An 18,972-nucleotide genomic window follows, 5' to 3' on the forward strand; every position below is an offset into this window, starting at 1 on the left:
TGTGTTCTCAAGCGCCAGGGCTACAGCTCCCCCTGGTGGCCATCTGCTCGCCACAGAGCTCTGCACATGCAGGCAGGGGAAGGGGAGGACCCAGTCCCAAGGCAGGAAGGCGTGGGACCCTGAGGGGCCTTGCCCTTCAAGCTGCACTTTCATGGCTTGACACTCACCCCTCTCTGCTCCACAAGGTTTTGATCTCTGTTGTCCATGAGCAGACATATTTATTGCTCCTCGGACATTGGTGTCCACGTTCTCCGGAAACAGCTCCTCATTTTCTTTTGAAGAGTCTCCCACACACAGCTATGTGGATCCTGAAGACCCACCCCCCAGCCCCTACCCCCAGGCCCAGGCACCACTTCGGGTACAGGGAAATCCAATAAGTTCACACGACCCAATTCTGACCCAGAGCTGGGCCTCCCGGGGACTATTTTTTTCTTTTTCTTTTCTTGCTGGTGTTCTCATTAAAGAAGTGTGTGTGCGCGCGTGCGTGCTTGAACTTGGTCCACTACACATACCCTCGCTTATGTAGAAATGGAATGCATTTCTTCTGGTTTTGGGAAAGTCTGCAGAAAGCCGGCAGAGTGAAGGAGATTTGAGAGTTGTTGGATTAAGCATTTCTTTTTTGTGTGTTTGTTTGTTTTTCAAGACAGGGTTTCTCTGTATAGCTCTGGCTGTCCTGGAACTCACTTTGTAGATCAGGCTGGCCTCGAACTCAGAAATCTGCCTGCCTCTGCCTCCCAAGTGCTGGGATTAAAGGCATGTGCCACCACTGCCTGGTTGGATTGAGCAATTCCTAAAGTCAGATTCTCTCCGCCATTTTAGCCCTGCCCCGATCCACCAATCCTTTTTATTATTTGAGATAGGATTTCACAGTGTAGCCAAGGCTGGCCTAGAACTTACTATGTAACCCAGGCTAACTTTTAAGCTTGTGAAGATCCCCCCAAGTGTTGGAATTACAGGAGTCAGCCATCAGGACCAGCTTAAATGTTTTCTCAAGTGGGTAGGAACTGGGAGGATCAAAATCCCTTCTTGATTTGTGGTAGGCCCTCAGTTCTCTCTGCTACTCTCAAAATGTCCACACTGCTGCTTGAGTTTGTAAATGCAGAGACCCATTAATCAAAACCACCTTTATTATTTAAAGAGCATCTGCACAAGGGGTGCCTAGGAAGCAACCCCCAGAGGACAGAGTAATATTTACATGGGGTGGGAGGGTGAGGCCAATGGCCCTGGGATCGAGTGGGCCGGCCACTGTGGAAGAGAAGTCCTGGGACCTGTGGACTGGATCCAAGCAGAAAACCATTCCATGTGAGGCCCAGTGCAGAGCCTACCTCGTGGGGCTGGAGCCACCAGACCAACTCTGACTCTGGATGCTGGTGCAGCGCGGAGCAGCAAGATGAAGCGGGATCAGGGCTGAGTCACCATGCCACTGGCTTCAGAGTGAGTCTAGGGAAAGAGCCATGGACTTCCAAGGTCTCAGATGCTTCTCTCAACACTATACCTAGTGTCTCATCCCCAGAAGCCTATGGGAATCCACCTGTTCTCCGGAGTGCCCTCTTTCTTCTTCCTTATTAGGGTCCCAGATAGTCCCCCACCATAGCAACTCACCTTTATGGCTTTGAAGATCCACTCCCGGAAGTCAGTGACTTTGGTGTACACTCCTGGCTTCCGGGCCAAAGCACAGCCCGTACCCCAGCTAACAATGCCGCATAGCCGCCACCTTGATGTCCCAGAGATGCTGTCCTCACACACAAAGGGGCCTCCACTGTCACCCTGGTGGTGGGGGGATGGGACACCTGACTAGAGACCACCAGGACTCAAGTGGGGAGCCCTTGTCCCCATTACCCTGCCTCCTTCTCTATAGTGTTAGGCCTGGGGGCTGCCCACTGTGTCCCTCACCTGGCATGCATCAATGCCACCCTCAGGATAGCCAGCACAGAACATCTTGGGTTTGATCTGATTCCCATAGAAGTCGGGGCTGTTGCAAACTTCATTGCTTATGATGGGAACCCGGGCCTCTTGGAGCACCATAGCCTGTTGGCCTAAGGGGACATGGATAAGGTGACCAGAATTAGGAATCAAACCCTCTCTGCTGGTTCCCACTCCATGGTCTCTTTGAGGTTCACTGAGCTTCCCCCAGAGCAGATTCAGCCCCTCCTAGTGGTGTTGGCTGGTATTGCTTGGAACTCACCATAGAACTGTGTGTTACCCCAGCCGGTCACAGTACAGACCTTGCCATCCACCAGGGCCTGTCCCGCAGCAGGAAGACACACCGGCTGGATGTATTCTGTGAGAGAGAGCATACGGTTTGGCCCCCACTAGCCAGTCTATTCTTCATGGGACACAGCTATCCAGCCACCTCACCCTCCGCACAACCCCAGCATACCCTATCACTACCTGGATGGAACCTTCATCTTCCAGTGTGTACACTACTTTCCCAAATCTTTTTTTTTTTTTTCCATCCCCAATCATCCTAGAGAACTGGGACTGACCTTTGCATCAGGAGGGACAAGAGACCAAGTCAACTTGTTTCGTAGACACAATGGCATAATTGGAATTGGAACCTAAGTTAGCTTAATTCCCCAAGTTTGGGCTCCTAACCATGACCATGGATGGGGCTATCTTCAGCCCAGAGGCAGGAAACAGGAAAGCACACCCTGCTCTCGAGTCCCTTGATTTCTACCTGTCAGAAAACTGCAATAATAAACACACAGAGGGCTGGAGAGACGGCTCGGCCCCTTAAGAGCACTGGCTGTTCTTCCAGGTGACCCAGGTTCCAGTCCTAGCACCCACGTGACAGCTCGTAGCTATCCATAACTCCAGGATCAGATCCCCTCATACAGACATACATCCAAGCAGAACACCAATGCACATAAAATAAATTAATTCTATTAAATATAAAATCATTATATTAAAAATAATAAGGGGGACTGGAGAGATGGCTCAGCGGTTAAGAGCACCGACTGCTCTTCTGAAGGTCCTGAGTTCAAATTCCACCACATGGTGGCTCACAACCACCCGTCATGAGATCTGATGCCCTCTTCTGGTGCATCTGAAGACAGCTACAGTATATTTACATATAATAATAAATAAATCTTTAAAAAAATAATAAGGGTGTGGTGGCACATGCCTTTAATCCCAGCACTTGGGAGGCAGAGGCAGGTCGATTTCTGAATTCGAGGCCAGCCTGTTCTACAGAGTGAGTTCCAGGACAGCCAAGGCTATACAGAGAAACCCTGTCTCAAAAAAAAAAAAGCAAAACCAAAAAACAAAACAACACAATAATAATAAACACAGGCGCCTGCTGAGATGGAGTGTCCTGGAGCAGAGCAGAGCAGGCAGTCCTGGTAGCCCCTCACTGCTATCTCCCTGTGCCTCAGCACCGTGTTGCAAAATGTCACCTCACCCTCCATACAACCCCAGTGCAAAACAATAACCATGCTGCAAGCTGGGGTTATAGCTCAGCGGCGGAGTGCTTGCCCTCAGTACACGAGGTCCCATAGCTCAGCGGTGGAGTGCTTGCCTTCAGTACACAAGGTCCCAGGGTTGGTCCCCAGCATCAAAAGAAAACAAAGTGTACACACAAAATAACTTCCCTGCAGAAGCCTTGGTAAGAAACGGATGTGCTGTTGAGAGCAGGAAGCACTTAAGGGAATAATGAGGATAATCAGCGAGAGAGGCCACGGCCACCCTTGTGGGAAGACGAGGTGAGTCCAGACACAGGACACACCAAGGCCGGCGAAAACGCACGGTCACTTAGCAACGAGCAGACGCTCTGAGAAATGTGTCCTCGGATGATTCATTGTTGCCTGCAGGTCCTAAGAGTGTCCTTCATGCAAATTAAGATTCTGATGTCACAAGGCCATCTTGTCTCATAGGGACCACAGTCGCATAGATTCTCTTTGACCAAAATGGTTTCATGTAGCACATACGTAAGCTCGGCACACCACTGTTCTTGTGTCTTTACTATTATTTATGTAGTTATTTATTTTGGGTGTTTTGAGAAAAGGGTCTTTCAACACAGCCCAGGGTGGCCTCAGGGTCTTCCTACGTCAACCTCCCTCAATGCTCAGATGACAGGCATGTGCCACACCTGGCTCTCCATACCTTTTTAAAAACTGATTTAGTTATTTTTATTTCATGTGCACTCATTGTTTTTGCCACATGTATGTCTGTGTAAGGGAGTTGGATCCCTCGGGACTGAGCTGCCACATGGGTGCTACGAATTGAACCTGGGTCCTCTGGAAGGACACCTTAACATTTATTTTTATTCACACGTATGTGTGTGTGTATGTGTGCATGCACACACGCCTGCCTGTGCGCCTGCCTGTGAAGTCCAGAAAGGAGCACTGGATTCTCTGGAGCTGGAATTAGAGATAGTTGTGAGCGACTTGATGTGGATGCTACGACTGAACGAGGGCCCTCTGTAAGGATAGGAAGCACTGTTAACCGCTGAGACATCTCTCCAGTCTCTCTTCTGCATGGTTTTGGAGGGGGACAGCCTTACTGAGGTATATGACTGCAGCTTCACACCACTGTAACTCATGTCTTATAATTCTCCATGTTAAAGCATATGCATGAACTTGCGGCTCTGTCACGTCCCCAGACTGGCACGACCGTCACGGTGTTCCACTGTAGAACATTCTCTCTCCCCAGAAGAAACTTCAGATTCTTTACGTGTTTGCAACATCTCCACTCCTAACTCCTCTCATATGTGAGGGGGTTATTTGCTTATTTACTTAAAAGTATCTTGTGTAGCCTAGGTTAGCCTCAAACTTATTATGTGGTCAAGGCTAGCCTTGAACCCGCTCCTCCTGCCTCTTCCTCCCCCTGAGTGCTGGGATTCTAGGCTTCATGTCCAGGTTACTATGACTAAATGTTCTATTAAGAGCATCTGAGCACTGGTTTTCCATGTGACCATCTGTATCCCTTCTCTCATCGACAGGAAAGGAATCGCTGGATCATACAGTGACTGACCGACCCCTTTAAGAAGGCTCAGAGGGTTTTGTGTGACTGCCAGCCATGCTATCTAGCATTCATGGCTAAAATCCAGTCTGTGCTCCCTAATAATGGTGGGTTTGTTATCGCCATCGCTATGGAAACCTGAAGATGGATTTACTTTGCTTCATAGGCCTCTTCTTTGATCCCTAAGGCTCTGGAGTCCTTATGCTGAGGCTAGACTTCCAGACTTACCTGTGAGAGGCAGGGAGCTAGAGAGGTGGACCAGGGCAATGTCATTGCTGTTTTCGTCGATAGTAGGGTCTCGAAAGGGAAGGTAGCCCCCATGATAGATCACAGCCTGAACCCCCAGTTGCACAGCATGGGGTGAGGTCCGGGCTACAGCACCAGCAAATACTCGCCACCGAGACAGGACCCGGTTCCGCCTGCCAGGGACAGAAGGGACAAGTCCCTGGGCCCGGCCTCTGCAGACCTCTTTCCTGCCCTACCCCAGGTGGCACTGTGGGGGAACACTCACTCTGGGAAGCAATGTGCAGCGGTCAGCACCCAGTCCCCAGACAGCAGGGACCCCCCGCAGAGGTGCGTCCCGTCATAGCGCAGGCTGACCTGCCACGGCCACCTTCCCAGGCTGCTGTCCTGGCCCCCCACAATGCGGTCCACCGGCAGCTTCCTGCGGCCACAGTCTGTGGTGAGGTGACAAGGAAGGTTGGGAATGGAAGGGATCTGAGTTCCAGGACATAGCCCAGCTTCAGGGATGGGAGGAGACCCAGCCCTGATCCAGCAGTTTGTGGGAACAAGGCTCTCCCCCAAGCTTGGGGTTGTTCAAGGGGATATGACATGTGGAGAACCTGGGCAGTTTGTGGGATACACTCCACCCTGCGGCCCCAGGACTCCAGTCTTGGGCTACATGTAGAGAAGGATCTGTGTCCTCCCCAGTGCCCCCTGTGTCCACCACGACCCTCTCACCTTGGCAGGTGGCAGTCAGGAATCGGCCTCTAGGACAGTCGCTATGAGAAGACACAGGACAGGGATGGGGACAGAGAGACCAAACAGGGGACCCGTTAGAACGATATTTGGAGACCTGCCAGTGCCACCCGCAGCCGCCCTGCTCACCATACAGAGATGACATCCAGCAACCTCTGAGCCAGAGGCAGACCGCCCTCGTCCACGCAAAAGAAGCCCGATGTGCCGTTGGCGCCCGCAGTTCGCACATCCAGCTCCGAGTGCGCCAGAGCCCTGCGCAGGGCTCGGGTCAGAGCCACCTCTGGCCCGATTCCATCCCCTTCCCTACCCCCGAGGGCCATCCTGGTACCTGAGGAAGCCCATCTCCTCACAGCCAAGACCTGCCACCCTGGCGTTGGAGCGTGAGGAGCATAGCAGCCTCCAAGTTCCCTCCGTCTTGTCGAACACTGCAAGCCGTGAGTCCCCGGGACTGAGCTGCACTGCAGGGTGACAAAGCCAGGCCTGGGTTCTATGGGCAGCGGGTCACCAGCTTCCCTGGCCGCCTGAGGCCCCGAGGGCTCTGGTCTTGCAACCTTCATGGCCCAGAGGTGGCATCTGCATCCACTACTAGGTTGGATTATACTAGTGGGCGTGTCTCCCCCACTGGGATAGCCAAGCTGCAGGACCGTGACTTGGACACCAGGAGGCAGGCAAATGACTTCATCTGACTTGGGAGAGTGAGCCTGCGCAGGGAATTCATTGTGGATGAATTCAGGCTTGGGGAACAACCAGGAGAGGTCAGAAACCCTTAGCTAATTCACCACCAGGTCACTAAAACATTTAAATAAGTATGACCTGGAGAAAAGAAAGGTTAGAAGGGGTGTGGCAGGAAAAAATGGACATAATCCTAGTGCTTAGAGGATGAAGACAGAATCACGAGTTCAAGAACAGTTCAAGCTCCCTATCAAAACGAGGAGGAGGAGCTGGGCAGTGGTGGCGCATGCCTTTAATCCCAGCACTTGGGAGGCAGAGGCAGGCGGATTTCTGAGTTCGAGGCCAGCCTGGTCTACAGAGTGAGTTCCAGGACAGCCAGGGATATACAGAGAAACCGTGTCTCAAAAAACAAATAAAAAACAACAACAACAATAATAACAAAGAGGAGGAGGGCGGGTTGTCCTGGCACATGTGCCTAGAATTTGCCAAAGGAGGCAGTGGCAGAAGAATCATGAGTTTGTGACTCTCCTGGCCTACACATTTTAGCCTGGCGATGGTGGTGTGCACAGCTTTAATTCCATCACTCAGGAGGTGGAGGCAAGCAGATCTCTGTGAGTTCAAGGTTAGCCTGGTCTACAGAACGAGTTCCAGAACGGCCAGAGCTACAAAGAGAAACTCTGTCTCAATTAATAATAATAATTAATAATAATAATAATAGTAATAATAATGGAGAGGAGGAAAAGGAGGAACCCAGGCTCTTCTATCACCAAAGCAGAACCTGGGAGTCCAGACAGTGATTCCAGATTCCAGAGTCACCTTAGCTGGGGTGGCTTCTACCATCCCAGCACTTGGGAGGCCAAGGCAGAAAAGATGCTGCAGGTTTGAGGCCAGTGTGGGCTTTATATCTAATTCCAAGCCAGCCAAGGCTACAAGACTCTGTTTCAAAAATCAAAACAAAAGTCACCCAGCCAATGCATCATTAAGAAACTGACAAGAGTCAGGTATGAAAACATCCCAACATTCAGGAGACTGAGGCAGGAGGCTCATGAGAATGAGGTCAATCAAGGCTGCATTATGTCTCAGGACAGAAGCATGGAATGGAGGGCGGGAGAGAGAGAGAGAGGCGGTGGGGGGGGGGAGGAGGGAGGGAGGGAGGGAGGGAGAATAATGCAGGACTGGGCTGTATCGGAAGGCTAGCTCAGAGCAGTGGTTCTGTCTGAGGATGTCTGGGGCAGTCTGTGTGGTTGGCCAATGCTCCCTGGTCCTCCATCTGTCTCCATAAGGTTAGAGAAGCCCCATTCACACCTGAGTCAGGGCAAAGCCCATAGGGGCATTTCTTTCTATTTACCAACTAACTTTGAACATGCTGGCTCCTATTTTAGGCTGCAGACAAAAATCACAACATTTCTTCTTGTGTGGAGTGCAAAGCCCAGGAGGGGAGACAGATAATGAGCAGGACAAATAACGGAAGCGTGTCCTGTGCTGCAGCAGAAGGGGCCATGGAGACACGGAGGCTGACAGAAGGGAGGGGGAGCTGGTAGGTGGGGGTGGCAATGCACTTTGCTGTAAGTAGGCAGGCAGGGACAGCTTCTCTGGGAAGATGCCACATGAGCAGCGAGGAAAAAGAGATGAAGGTGAGAAGGATGCTGAGATCTGAGAGGGGACCGAGAAGTAGGCCAGGGGAACTAAGGAACAGGCAGTGGAGATCTGAGGGCTGAGGCAGGGAGTTGGGTGAGAAGGCAGAGAGAGGTTGGCAGAGCTGGCTTGCAGCTGGACCAGTGTGCAGCCATGCAGCTGGACCAGGACTCAGCTCAGGGGAAGGAGTCACACACTGACCTGATTGGAGGGTGTATGAATTCCTTCTGGCTGCTGGTAGGGGCAGACTGTAGGGCAAGAACTAGAGTCCAAACTATGACCACAATGTGACAGGGACTGAGGCTGGGCCAGCAGGGGGCAGCACGGGGAAGAAAACTGGATTCTGGGAATATTTTGTAGGGAGAACACTAGGTCCAGTGGCACTGGCCTATCTTCTCACCGACTTAGGAAGCTGAGGCTAGCAGACCACAAGCCCAAGTCCAGTTTGGAGTGAGTTCAAGACCAGCCTAAGTAACTCGGAGAAAAGGGTCTCACAGTGAAATGTAAATAAAAGGGGGGGGGCTGGTTGGCATCTTTGCACAACAGTAGATCATCTGCCTAGAATCGCCCAGTGAGGGGCTGGGGGCGTGGCTCAGTGGTGGAGCCCCTGCCTAGAATCCCCCATGGAGGGGGGCTGGGGGCATGGTTCAATGGTGGCGCCTCTGCCTAGAATTCTCCCTTGAGGGGCTTGGGGTGTGGCTCAGTGGTAGAGCGCCTGCCTGCATGCATATAAGACCTTTGGTCCAATCCCTAGCTCCAATTTAAAAAATAAAATGAAATGCACATCTCACAGATGGTGAACTAAACATCAAAGGATACACCTGTTCAGTTCAGACAGCTAACAATCGGCCAACCGGAATTTGAACTAAGACTGCCTGCTGACTTCCACATTCTCTGCTTAGGTTTGTGGAGAATTCTGTCCTTTCTTTGGCCAGCATAAACTCATCCACAGTAAGACTAAAAGCTGCTAGGCAGCTTGCTGTAATAAACGGCCTCCAACCCATCCAGGGTTTTATCAAGAGCCGCTTGAAACCTCTCACTGAGTGGTGCTCACCATCCCCTGAACGCCCAAGATCAAGACAAGAACAGCAACTTGGAGTCAGCAGGCAGCATTCCTAACTGCTTAAGAGATTTCCAACATATTAGGAATTTGGGGGGCGGGGTATTGGGAAGATACTGGAAGTGGGAGGAGGCATCAAATGCTTGCTTCCTTCCTCCCTCCCTCCCTTCCTTTCTTCCTTCCTCCCTTCTTTCTCCTTTTCCTTCCTTCCTTCTTTCCTCCTTTTCCTTCCTTCCTTCCTCCCTTCCTTCTTTCCTTCTTTTCCTTCCCTCCCTCCCTCCCCTTGCCCCCTTTCTTTCTCTCTCTCCCTCTCTCCCTCCCTCCCTTCCTTTCTTCCTTCCTTCCTCTCTTCCTTCCTTCCTCTCTTTCTTCCTTCCTTTCTCCCTCCCTCCCTCCCTCCCTTCCTTCCTTTCCTTCTTTCCTTCCTTCTGTTTCTTAGGACTGGAACTTACACCTTTCTTGCCTCACCTTTCCAAGTAGCTGCCTGTCCCCACTGTGCACCCTCAGGCCCACTTTGTCTGAAAGCCACATTCTGTGCTGTTTTTTTGCCACTTTAAAAGCCTTTCTTCTGGTGTGCTGGATGCCACCAGGTGTGCCCACCAAACTGTCAGATATATTTAGAGGTATGCCATTCCCAGAACAAAATAAAGTCGGGATACAGTCAGGGTTGTTTTCTTGTCTGCACCATCCTATCTCAGCATTCCAGAAAGTTCAGCTGACAGGGTACAGGCACTGAGGGGCTAAGGGTGGGTATGGTTAGGTGGTAGAGCCCCTGCCTAGAATCCTCCAGTGAGGGGCTGGAGGTGTGGCTCAGCTGTAGGATACCTGCTAGGCAGCTAAGCATTTGTAAGATGCTGCGTTCTATCATCAGTACTACAAAGGGTGAGGATGAAGGTGAGGTGCTGAAGACAGTGTATTAGGGAGCAGGCAGAAGCCCTGAGACTAGAGTCCGGAGAGACAGATCTGCAAGCCAAGGTGAACCGTCAGTCAGACAGGACCCTATCCTAAGAGTCTTTAGGGTTGGGACTCCTTTGTGGCACTGCGTGGAGTGACAGAGCCTACGGATCTCCTTGCTCTGTCATTTACTGATCTGTGATCCTGGGCAAGTCAGTCTACTTCACAGAGCCTCAGTTTCCCCTGTTACATACACTGAGATGATAACAGGCTTAGCCTGCAGCTAAGCCTGAGACATAGCCCAGGCTATCTTCAAACTCAGAATCTTCCTACCTCAGTCTCCTGAGAATGAAGAGGTGTATGCTACCATGCTGACCCTTGTCCCATCCGTGGCTTCACGCTACATGAAAACAGGCTGTTGTAGGACTTAATGTACCAATACCGTCAAGTCTCGAGGCTGGTCCCTGGCCAGAGGTCAGCGTTTCTAAGTTCAGTCTGGATGACTGAGTCCAATGCCAACTGTTTCAAATCTGTAATCCTGTTTCTTCGAAAAAGCACGCTCCACCCCTCCATCACCACCCCCTTCTGTTGCCCAGGGTCATAGAGAAGCGGCTTGGAGTGGCACTGGGGAAGCTTCAGTGCTTCATTTCACATGTGATCCCTGCCTCTATGTTCCTGTGGCTGCGTCTCCACGTGCTGCAAACGTGTCTACAACTCTGAGAGCTGTTCCTGGCTCCGTCACTATGGGCCACGGATTCTCTGGTCTTCATGTCCCACATCGATATAAAGGGCAGATAGAAGCCACTAGGAGCTGGGAGTTCATCCTGACCCTCTGGAATGTATTTGACCACATCCCAAGATATATTATGTGTGTGTGTGTATATATGTATACACATGTATATTATATATGTATGTGTACGTACATATGTACATACATGTATGTGTATATGTATGTCTATATGTGTGTTTCAGCAGGTGTGGTGATGCACTTGGAAGGTGGAGGTTGGAGGATCAAGAGGTTCAGAGTCCTCCATAGTAAGTTTGAAGCCAGCCTGCGTTGCATGAGACCTTATCTTAAAAATAAAACTGAACACATACACACACACACACACACACACACACACACACACACACACACACACACGATACTCGTTGCTGACTTGTTTAGGACTTGGATAATAATCATACCCTTCAGCGGTAGACTTCAAAAGCTAAGCCACGTTACGTCTATACTTCTTGGATGGGACTCTCCTGAGTCACTTAGACTACAGCCTCTCACTTGGACACGTTGCTTCATGCCTGCAGTCCTATCACTTGGAAGCTGAGGCAGGAGGTTTGCCACAAATCTGAGGCCAGCCTGGGTGAGTTCCTAAGCCAGCCTGAGCTGCAGACAAAATCCTGGTTCAGACAGCATGAGAGACACTGAGTCGAAACCCAGCTATCAGTCCCAAGAACGCTTTGAGTTCTTCATCGTGCTTTTGCTTCTGGACACCCTAGGGATCCAGGCCCGCTCTACTCACCTTGGTACAGTGGCTCCTGGTTACTCTGGAGTAGGATGGTCACTGTGGAGAGGAGAGAGGGGAGAACAGGCAGGTTGTAACCCTTGGGGTAGGGGAGGCCTCGGGAGCTTGGGGAGGGAGGGGTGTTTTCTCACCAATGGCCCAGGATGCGGCCCCAATGCCTGTCAGGAACAGCAGGGTACCCACAGTGAGAGCTGCCACCTTGGGTCTGGAACAGCATGATGTAGTCCGGCCACCTGCAACAGACACCAAGCTGGGGCCACTGCCAGTTCGGTCCTCAGCACAGCGAGGGTTGGGCACCAGGCCAGTCCCCTGCCAGGGAATGCAGGATACCTTATCAGGCCTAGGCCTGTGGTACCACAAGCCTCATTTCCCAAGGCTGGGCAGCTGGCAGGGCTGTCTCTCTCCTGTCGTGTGGACAGCCAGGTGTCTGGCTCCCCAAGGGTTCCAGCTGGGAGGAGGCATGGCAGGGCCTCCTGCTCCCCGCTCCGGGGACTGGTGGCTACTCCTTTCCAATGACAAGGCACTTCTGGAGATTTCTCTTGTTGCTTCCTGCCAGCCTGTCCCTAGATCCTCTCTCCTGACAACTTTTCCAGAAGTTCTTACAACTTTAAGGTGCCTGTGACCTCTGAACTTTACCCTCTTTCTTGGTAACCCTAAAGCCAGACCTCTTTCTCACAAGACCCAGTTCCAAGATCAAATTTGTCCCTGGGAGTTTGAGAACCCAAACCCAAACCCAAAACCAAGTTTTGAAACTTAGCTGAACTCATTTTGGATTTGTTGTTGTTGTTGTTGTTGTCTGGTTTGTATTTTAAGGTGAGGTCTTGCTACATAGCAATGCTGGCATCAAACCAGTGAGAGTTTGCCCGCCTGCCTCCCTTAGTGCTGGGATGGCAGCTATATGTCACCATATCTGCCCATGTTTTGGTTTTGTTTCATTTCGTTTTGTTTTTCGAGACAGGGTTTCTCTGTGTAGCTCTGGCTGTCCTGGAACTCACTCTGTAGACCAGGCTGGCCTCAGAACTCAGAAATCCACCTGCCTCTGCCTCCCAAGTGCTGGGATTAAAGGCGTGCACCACCACTAACTATGGTTTGCTTAGACAACATCTCCCCACGATACTCAGGCTAGCCTCTGCTTCCTGAGTGCTATGATTCCAGGCATGGAACTATGTCTGGCAACCCCACTCTGGCCTTGGAGGGATGGCTCCATGGGTAAGAGCACTTGCTGGGCAAGCTTGGGATCCAGAGACAGGTTCCTAAAAGGCCAGGTGTGGTGGAACACATCTATAAGCCCTGCATTGTTGGGGTGGGCAGACAAGAGGGTCACTGGGGTTCGCTGGCCAGCAGCCTAGTTGCAGGCTCAGTGAGAGACCCCCAGCTCAGGGGACTTAAACAGAGAGTGTAAGGCAGGACACACAAGGTTCTCCTCTGTGCCATCCCCAATGTGTACACAGGTACACACACACACACACACACACACACACACACACACACACACATTCATATACACACATGTTCATGCACAACACATCCATGCACATACACATATGAATATGCATGTCCACATGTATATACACATATATACTCATACATGTGCATGTACAAACATATATACACACATATTCATACACACATGTGCATGCACACACACCCACATACACACACATATACATACACATGTGCACATGTACACACACACACACACACACAGAAAATAAAAATATATAAAAGAAAGGATAAAATATAAAATAGCGGCCTTACCCTTTCCAGGCTGGGATCTTGGACAAGTGGAACCTCCTCTGTGAGCCCCAGGTTCCTCATCTGTTAAATGAGCATGCACCTAGCACTCACTTTTTAAATGACTTTAAAGTTCTTTAAATACATCCTCATACCCAAGCCCCAGCTGCCACCTGCCACGTGCCCAGCATTGTCTCTATTTCTGACTCATATCATGGTTCTCTTTCTCACAGCCCTGAGAGATCGAGTCACAAATCTCCAGTGACTCAGCCTGCAGCCTTGTCCTGAACCCTGGGCACACCAACATCCAGGTTCCAAAGTAGTTCCCCAAGAAACCAAACCTCCTCTTCTGTGCCATTGTGCCTGGTTTACAGCAGGTCCTCAATAAACAGTCCTTCTTGCTGTGTGACTATGGGCAACTGTCACTGTCTCTGGGAGCCTCAGTGTGTCAGTATGATAAAGCTCTATGACATCTGTCTGTCTGTTAAGCAATGTAGGGTGGTTGGGCATCAAACGGGGCTTCTGAAGGAAGGGGAAATTCGCCAGGAAGAGATTATCTAAGAGCTGCAAACAGAGATAAGAAAGGACAGAGCCACATGTCTGAGGGACTGCACAGGCTAAGACTAGCAGGCAAGACTGAGGATGCTCCATTAGAGGGCTGTAAGACCAAACAGTGAGAGTGCCATGGCCTGGGGGAGGCCATGGGAGGCTTAGCAGGAGGAGCTTAGAGAGAAGGGGACATCCACCCCAGTGGACTAGAGATCCTAGAGCCTGAATACAACTGCTAAGAAAGCCTTGCACTGACCCCAACCTTCTGCAAAGTACCCCAGAGGCTGCAAGAGCCCCTGCCCTCTCACGCACATCCCTCGGGGCATGGCTAATGGTCACGGTGCCAAACCAGCATTAGAAAGAGAGCAGGGAGTGGTTCAGGATCTTGCTAGGGCAGTTCCTGTTAGTGGTTTAAGACAAGGTGTCACTTACAGAGGAAAATAGCTCAGTAGCATGAGAACTGGGCACTCCTGATACCTTAGCACAGAACACGGAGCACTACACTGGGCCCTAGGGCTCCTGCAGCCTCTACACACTTCTCCCTTTGCATTCACTGCATCTCTTGCTGTCCCAAGCCTGTTTCTCCTTCCCCCCTCCCCATAGCAGTCCTGTGTCAGCCCCTCATCCCAGGTCCGCCTCTTCTTCCTGTAGCAGCCCTGTCTCATCCCCAGATCCTCCCCGCCTCCCCACAGCAGTCCATCTCATCCCCCTCATCCCCAGGCCCTCCTCCCCTCCCCACAGGAGTCTGGTGTCAACCCCTCATCCCCAGGCCCTCCTCCTCTCCCCACAGCAGTTCTACCTAATCCCCCTCATCCCCAGGCCCTCATCCCCAGGCCCTCCTCCGCTCCCCACAGCAGTTCTGCTTCATCTCTCTCATTCCTAGGTTTTCTTGCCCTGGCCCCAGAAGCCCTCATCCTAGGACTTCCACTCCTCCACACAGAGGCAGCTGTCTCAGAAGCCTTCAACCCAGGACCTCCCTTTATCTGCTGATCACTTCCTGCTCCAGCTCACCAGCTCTAAGCCCTGCCATGCATTGTGTGTACTTAATACCAGATTGGCTCATCTCCCTGGTGGCCCCTCTACACAGAAACCTGGGAAATGGAAATGTGAACCCAAACTGTCCCTTCTCTATGAAGAACATTCCCTAGGCCTGTGATGTCCAGACCCAGCATTTCCAGCCCTCATCAAAATAAGCATAACTTTTAGAGACCAGATAGGTGTCTTCAAATTCTCAGATATACATTGGTCATTATTAAACACCTAAAACAACTTCCACAGATTATCCCAAACCACAAAATTCACAAAGAGCTGATTAGAAGCCTGTCATTCCAGCTTTTCAGAAGGCTGAGGCAGAAGAATTGTTAAATTTGAGGACAGCCTGGGCTTCATAGTGAGAGTAAGTATCAAAACAAAAGGAAGAAAAAAGAAGAAAAGGAGGCTAAGGACATGGCTCAGTGGTAGAGCCCCTGCCTTGAATCCCCCAGTGAGGGGGTGAGAGTGTGGCTCAGTGGTAGAGTACTTGCCGAGAATCCCCCACTTTGGAACTGGGGGTCATGACTCAGTGGTAGAGCCCCTGCCTAGAATCCCTAGTGAGGGGCTGGGGTGTGGCTCAGTGGTAGAGCTCTTGCCTAGAATCCCTAGTGAGGGGCTGGGGTGTGGCTCAGTGGTAGAGCTCTTGCCTAGAATCCCCTAGTGAGGGGCTGGGGGTGTGGCTCAGTGGGAGAGTTCCTGCCTAGAATCCCCCAATGAGGGGTTGGGTGTGTGGCTCAGTGGTAGAGCCCCTGCCTAGCATGTATAAGGGCCTGGCTTTGGTCCTCATTATTTCAGGAGTAAAAGAAAAAGAACAAGGTTTAGAGCAACCTCTAGTACTACCTTGTGAAGAGATCCCACTTTGCCAAGGACCCTTCTGAGGTTGGTCGGCCACCATCTCCATCCAACATCCACCCTGAGCACCCTGCCCCATCTTCTCCTGCCTGGCATGGCCTCCTTCCTTCTTCCCTGATCACTCCTTCTAATTCCAGGGCCCCAGCAGCAGTAAGGGAGCCCAGAGCAGTGCACACTTCCACGGCCATCAGGGTCTCACAAACATCAGCAGCAGCTGCTGCAGAAGCTCTTGGGATCTCCCAACACCCACTTCACTGTCCTTTGAATTCCTTCAATCCACACCACAGTTGACACGGCCGAAGCTGTCATCTTCGACCCATCACCTTTACCAGGGCTGCCCTCTTGCAGCACAGAGAGCCGCCTGAGGATGCAGGGAACATGCTCTGTGCCTTCTCCATCCCTCTCCATCCAGGCACTCCCTCCCTTCCCTGCCTCATAGACCCAAGCCCTGATACCTCCCTTCAATCATCTCTAGGGGAAAAAAAAGGTCCCAAAGGGGCCAGGCTCTGCCCATCAGCTGATCACTCAGCACAAGTCGAGGGGAGCCTGGTTCGCAGAGGCCCACAGCCCATTTCTGGAGTCTGAGTGCCTCACACCGGTGCTTATCACCAGGCCCACACCTTAGCTGCTTCCCATCGAGACCCTCCCCGCCATACCACACAGTGACCATCTCCATTTAACGAAGGAAATAGATGGCCAAAGAGAATAAGGCACGTCCAAAGCCACACAGCTAGAAAGTGCCCAGGACTGAATTCAACTAGCCTGACTCTTAGAGGACAGTCAAGGATGGGGATTGCAGCGGGGTGTGGTGGGGACTGTCCCTGATTAGCCATTTGGTCCCCAAGTATAGACAAGGTGGGAAGGAGGCTGGCGGCCAGTGTGAGCAGCTGTCTCAGTCACCCCTGGGGTGGCTTTTCTGTCTCTCTCCTCTATCCGTCCAGGTCAAGTCCAAAGTCCCCCCTTCTGCTCTTTTGCCCACAAAGCCAAGAGATAGAAGGACTATGCCTGGAATCGGAGGGGGTCTTGGATCCTTTGTTCTTGGGCTCCCACAGTGAGTGACCTCCATTAGAACACCTCTGGGTTACAACACGTATCTTACGCCCCAAGGCCCAAGCTGTTGCCTGTGTGTTCCATGAACCCAATCACCTCACGGAGGGAATATTAGTATCCATCCATACTTGACTTCTAGGAAAGGAGGACTGAAGCCCAGAGACATGAAGTCACCTGCCCAGGATCACACAGTAAAAGACAGCAGAAGCAACCTAACTAGCTCTGCATCCTTAACGGGGATGACAACAGCAGCGGCACCCACCTCAACCCCCAGAAGACGACATGTTGGTTAGCTGAGAAATCCCTGAGAAGTAAGGGGAAACTGAGGCAAGGCACTAGGAAGGACGTATGGGGTAGTGGGGACACACGGCCACACAGAAGGGCCAGTTAATAGTTAATCGGATAAGACGAGGATTTGGGGCAGGTGGTCTTAAGTCTGACAGGACACCAAGATAGGGGTCTGAGTACAGGCTGGGAGGCAAACCAGAAGAGGGGTGCCAGGTAGGGCTGAAGCTGGGGTTCAGGGACGGGGGGACTCACCCTCCTTCGCCATGTCAGGGACTCTTGTTAATGATTCCCAGGTTGACCTGTTGGGCTGGGGCGGAACCTAGGGACAGGAACAAGGAGGCATGGCCTGGGGGAGCCTGGCCTGTCTCGGTCCTGGCGCCCCCAGTCCCAGGCTCTCATCCAGGGAGCAGCTGGCCCTGGGCTGGGGCCAGAGCATGCAAAGACAGAGGTTGGGCCGGGGTCAATGGTGGCAATGTGTGACCAGCCACCAGGGGGACACCTGGAGTGGCGAGGCAGAGCCAGGTGGCCGAGGTTGAACTTCCAGGGGACTTGAGGGTTTTGAGGGAGGACTTGGGGGAGTCCTCGGATTTCTGAGTTAGCAGGGAAAGCAGACTGGAGTAGTCTGGGGGTTTCTGGGATCTCTTATACGGGCTTCTGGGCTTCAGACTGGTGCGGGATGAGGGGCTTCGCATTCTGTGCCTTACCCTGGGGTTCGCCGGAGATGGTGCAGGTTTGGGGTTAGTCTCCGGGCCTGGGTAGAGGCATGGTGTCCCCACAGCAGCGGGCAGCCCGAAAGGCAAGGGTGGCAGCAGCGGCAGGCAGCGTGGGGCCTGCCGAGCCTGCGGCCTCACCTGAGGAGGAGGGGGCTGGGTGGGAGGCGGGGACAGGGCGGGGAAGGGCGGACCCCAGGACAGGCTACCCCAGAGGCCACCTGGCTGATGGGGCGGGGCCCGCAGGGGTTGGACCAGGCAGGCTCTGCTACCAGCCAGGCCTCCCACCTCCACTGAGACTCAGGTGTGTGTCTGTGACAAACTTGGGGGCACTCGGTGGCCCTAAGGCTAAGATTCCAAACTGGAGGAGTGAGGTGGAAAGTTCTGGCTGTCCCCCCTACCCCGGTCCACCGCGCTTGTAGCCATATGGTCCTCCATTCGAATTTTCTTGCATGCCAGTCCCCTGCCCTCCTCTGATCCAGTTCATACCGCCATGGGCCTCTAGCCCTTCCTGTCCCTAGCGGGGCTCAGCCCCTCCCCCAGCCACTTTCCTACAAGTCACGGGGGTGGTTTGTTTTGGCAGCCGCTGTGCTGCCTGCCCAGTGACCTCTGGAGCCCGGAAAGTCCTGAAAGGGGGATGGGGGCTCGGCCCTGAAAATGCAACACTGGTTGCCCAGGCCCAGGCCCCGGCCAAGTGGCCGGAAGCGGCTAGACGCCAGTGCATCCGGTCCCACCAGAAGCCAAGGGCCATTAGCGTCAGACCCCAGACCTGAGCCAGATAAACAGCCCCGAAGGCCATCTACACCTGCCTGTGGCCCTGCTGGCATCTGAGTCACAACAGCTGTCCCTACACAGCAGGCCACCGCTTGCCCTCTCTGTCCGTCCCTGTGCTTCCTCCAGCCATGGACCTCTTTCAGGCAGGGGTCACAATGGTTCTGCCTGGCCAAGGAGCCTGGCTCTTCTCTTCCTCTTTGGTCTCCTTCGCACTTGCTGTCTCTGCTCCTGTCTCTTTCTCTCTGCCTCCGTCTATCCTTGT

General features: G+C 52.4%; 1 protein-coding gene across 1 annotated transcript; it reads right to left on the bottom strand.

Annotated features, from left to right (window-relative positions):
* Nucleotides 1–1,105: 1,105 nt before the first annotated feature.
* Nucleotides 1,106–18,431, bottom strand: Hpn (hepsin). Its single transcript, XM_031384846.1, has 13 exons — nt 18,426–18,431; nt 17,931–18,077; nt 11,853–12,030; nt 11,719–11,760; nt 6,266–6,395; nt 6,067–6,189; nt 5,920–5,960; nt 5,471–5,636; nt 5,188–5,378; nt 2,186–2,281; nt 1,894–2,036; nt 1,603–1,767; nt 1,106–1,440 (listed from the first exon to the last, which is right to left on the bottom strand). Exons 1-13 carry the CDS (start codon nt 18,429–18,431, stop codon nt 1,402–1,404), a joined length of 1,467 nt encoding a protein of 488 aa, XP_031240706.1. The 3' UTR covers nt 1,106–1,401.
* Nucleotides 18,432–18,972: the final 541 nt, after the last annotated feature.

Source organism: Mastomys coucha, unplaced genomic scaffold, assembly GCF_008632895.1.
Source record: "Mastomys coucha isolate ucsf_1 unplaced genomic scaffold, UCSF_Mcou_1 pScaffold21, whole genome shotgun sequence".
NCBI lineage: Eukaryota > Metazoa > Chordata > Mammalia > Rodentia > Muridae > Mastomys > Mastomys coucha.

What these genes read in the sequence shown, in the direction of transcription:
- Hpn (XM_031384846.1), bottom strand. An exon ending in CCTGACTGCCACCTGCCAAG is followed by an intron (nt 5,637 to 5,919) that starts GTGAGAGGGTCG and finishes ACCTCACCACAG; the next exon opens with ACTGTGGCCGCAGGAAGCTG. An exon ending in GGGTAACACACAGTTCTATG is followed by an intron (nt 2,037 to 2,185) that starts GTGAGTTCCAAG and finishes ATGTCCCCTTAG; the next exon opens with GCCAACAGGCTATGGTGCTC.